At 33.1% G+C, this 4,037-nt stretch overlaps 1 protein-coding gene across 2 annotated transcripts in view; it reads left to right on the forward strand.

Annotated features, from left to right (window-relative positions):
* Positions 1-3,725, forward strand: part of LOC142348271 (uncharacterized) — an 87,872-nt gene extending 84,147 nt beyond the window's left edge. For both annotated transcript variants that reach the window (XM_075399565.1, XM_075399566.1), the window contains 2 exons: positions 579-827; positions 3,586-3,725. In XM_075399565.1, the coding sequence (XP_075255680.1) occupies positions 579-736 (158 nt within the window). In that variant the 3' untranslated portion in view covers positions 737-827; positions 3,586-3,725. The remainder of the gene's footprint in view (positions 1-578; positions 828-3,585) is intronic.
* The last annotated feature ends 312 nt before the right edge of the window (positions 3,726-4,037 follow it).

The raw sequence follows: 4,037 nt of genomic DNA on the forward strand, positions 1-4,037 counted from the left end.
AGCCACACCAACTATTCTGGTTGACCACCATAAACCCTTTTTTGGAAATCCATATCAGTTTCAAATTGGAGTTTTTAATTGAGTCGGCGCCTATATAGCTGACCATGAAAAAAAAACATTGCTCGAAAAACTCAATAAAATTTTAAAAGTATCAAATATGAGTTTCTTGTTTTTATTTGGTTTTTTGTATTTTTCTGGAATAAAAAACTTTCACAAATAATGAACAGTTTTTTTTGGTACAATATCATCAATAAAGACTTCTTTGATTATGTGCTCTCAATAAAGTTCTGACTGTGTTCGCTTTCACAAAATCGGAAATGGTAAGCAACTTTTTCCAAAAATCTTTGGAGCCTTGAATTTTTCAAGTTGTTTTCGCTTTAAAACAAAACAAGCCAAAGCCTTATTTTCGAGATTTAAAAAAATTAGAAAACAACATTTTAAAAAAAACAGAATTTACCCAATCTTCCAATTCAAACATAATAAACTTTTCTGACAATTGAAACGTACAAATTTGCGAATTTTCTCTCGCAGTTGTTTGTGAATTCAGGTGGTAGATCATTGATGATGTTTTGCTTCAGGACCCTACCTTTCCCAGTGGGTAGACTCAATAGCAACTTGTGATCACTTCTGTGGACCATACTCAGACCATTCCTGGCCACTAAATGGTTCGATTGGGGGTACCAGACACGCTCTTGTGTTGCCCACGAGTGGGTTGAGGAAAAGGACTCCTGTGTGAGAATAAAAGACGAGGAGAGGGGCTAAAAGATACTGTCACGGACATGCAGAGTATTATAAACGCATACATTGTGATAGACCTCCACCTTGTGGTAAACAACAAGTCATGTTTTTATAGTTTTTTTCGTGTATATATACATATATATATATATATATATATATATATATATATATATATATATATATATATAAATATATATATATATATATATATATATATATATATATATATATCTGATAGAGATACTCAATCTTTTTTCGAGCCAACATATTGTCCTTCTGTTTCATATCATTGACATGATTCTAGTGCATTTGATGCTATCTTTGTACATACGGGGTACTCAACACTCAGTTTAAAGTATCCATGAACCCCTAAAAAAGCACCGAGCATTTGTTAAAAGAGAGCTATGAGCAGACTTAAGGTCGACCGTACTGGATATGAAAAGACCATTGGTCGACTTATGAAAAGAGATTAAGTCGACGATATCAGATATGAACAGACTATTGGTGGACCAATATTGGATATGAAAAGACCGTTGGACGACTTATGAAAAGACTTTAGGTCGAATATCACGAAGGAAGTCGCACGTGTATTTAAGGTAGGGAAATTACCCCCCTTGTCAATTTTATAAGTCTTTCATAAAGTCGACCTCTCAACTGGGGTGTTCAACCTTCCCTGAAGAAAAGGAATATGATTTAAATCTGGATGCTAATTTTGTACAATTCACTAATTTACTAAGAAATCAAGATTAAGAGCCAGATTATAGGATCAATTCTTCATTGAGGCGTTCGCTTACATTAGGGAAGTAGGTCAATTTTTTTTCAAACCAGAGAACGCCATTAAGTTTATCTAAAGATCAGCCAAATGAACTCAAGCTAACAGAGAACTCATATCTTTTCATAATTATTTCTCATAAAATAAATTTTCTAAATACTTACAACAAAGTTCTGGATTCCGACTGCATCCTAGTTTGAGATATTTCTATCACAATTTTTTAATTTAAGAGCTCAAACTTTACAGCTTTTTTGTATCTTTTGGGTTCATCTTCGAGATAATTGTATCTGACAAGAGCATTTGCTTGAACAATTTTGAGAGATAGCCGAGATTGGTTGATCTGCACATTTGATTTCTAGCCAGACACTTTCTGGATCTTTGCTTCATGGTAAACAAGGATGGCGTTGAAGTTCAATTTTTTTCTCCTTATTTTGAAGCAGAATGTGCATCTCTTTATGGACCTCCGTACTTCACGATTTGATCCATTTAAATTAAACTGCTATTTTTTTTAACAAACCTTACAGAGAAAACTACTGTTGAACTTAATATCAAACATTCCAAGTATCCTAACTAGTTTAACTTCTCGAAATCAAAATTCATACTTTGTTAATCCGGACTGCAGTCACAGACAAATTTTGTAATTTATTTTGACCAGTACTATAATCGTGTCATATTTTAAACTTTTGATGGTAAGAACTGAACAAAAATTAAATTGTTACCGTTTTCAGCCTGCACCATTAAAATTGTACAGTATGCGAATAGACTTGCCATCAAACAAATTCTCAAAATTGAACCAAAACAGCCTACGATAGGAGCAACAGGGTCTGCATCGGCTCACCATAACCAAGAAGTTTTCTTTCCAAGCTCATTTATGGAATAATGGCAGCAAAAGCTCATATCAAAGAGAATAGTTAAATTACAAAAATAATTAAACAAATCAAGGAGCATGGCTTTATTTCAAGTAGTCAATATCTTCAGAGTTTTTTGTAGATTGGCATCCAAAGAATCCAAAAAAGAACCAAAAGCATCATTTTGTGTCCATAGCAGAGCATTGCAACCCATTAGCTATAGGCGTTTCGCATGAGGAGATATCAGTCCAGCGCCCGCCAGAACAGAGCCAGCAACCACAGCTACCTTTTTTTTATTTTTTTTTCGTTTTCAGCCACACACCAAAAACAACGTTTCTTTTACTAAATTAAACTTTTTTTTCAATTTTAAATGAAAAATGAAGCCAAAGTAAAAACAAGTTCAAAGTAGAGAGTGCAACCCATAGATAGTGATATCTAAACGGCAGCCCTTTCCCCAAGTATTTTTTTAAAAATACAACTCTTCAATTTTTTTCTCATACCAATTTGTTTTAGGAAAAAGTACATTGAATGTAATCAACTAGCGCTGTGTACGAAATTAGGTACATTTGTAGCTACGGCCTTTATCCATATAATTTATATATTTTCTTAACCTAGTCCCATGACATATCAGTACTGAAACGTGGTATTCCAATTGTATAACGTCGGCTCATAACTGTTTGTGCTTGAATTGAGCTGAAACTAAGACATTCATACAATCTTATAGTCAACTAACGTTCATGTTCTTAAGACAACGCCTGTTTTAGCATTGCAATTGTTCATAATGTAATAAAAAGCAAAGAGAAAATTTTTGAAGAAGCAAAAAGATGAGCACACCTCATAAAAATCAATCATGTTTTTGTGCGAACAGCAATGAAAAGTATCCAAAGTTTAAAAAAGATGCAATGCAAGATAAGCGTCTGTAAATGATAAAAAGAACATCAGAACAGAGCAATTATTGTTATTTGCAATTAGGTAATTATCTTTTCAGTTTTTCAAAAACAAATCTTTACATGAGTCGAATTCAATATCTTTTGCGTGATTACTGAACTAAAAATTTTTTATCTTAACATCATCGAAACAACCTCTGAACCACTCGGCGCAATAAAGACTAAATTAACCATATATCATATCAAATCCAAATAGAAGATCAGTTAGTTGTCTGGATAAATCTGGATTCTCTTAAAATGTTTACAATAGTTTTGGGTTGTTTGTTTGTGTTTGTTTCAGTAATCACCATGTTTGCAATATCAACTGGCAGCCCTGATTCAGAGTCAATAGGAGGAGTGGAAAAGAGTGACTACAAATTTGATGTTACAAACAGTCCAGTCAGAAATGAAAACAACACTCAAAAAGAATGTATTGTAAAAGATCTGTACAGTGAACAAGAGCAACACACTGTTGTCAATGAGTAAGAAAAACCTACTCAGCATTAAAAATTCATCAGACAGAAAACAACAAGTCTATCACAATTAGTCTGTTGTAATAAATTTAGCTGAAAGCATTCTAATAATTTCGAACTGTGGGATCAATATTTGAACAAATAATAGCCATAGAACATACCTGGGTTCATAATTCATAACTAAAAATGAGGAAATTAAAATCCAGGCAGATCGCATATCTTGAATTAGCCGTCAATGAACATTTAATACAAAGCAGACCGAGAAACGAGATTTCAAAAT

This window comes from Convolutriloba macropyga, chromosome 10 (genome assembly GCF_964194025.1).
Source record: "Convolutriloba macropyga chromosome 10, txConMacr16.3, whole genome shotgun sequence".
NCBI classification, from domain to species: domain Eukaryota; kingdom Metazoa; phylum Xenacoelomorpha; order Acoela; family Convolutidae; genus Convolutriloba; species Convolutriloba macropyga.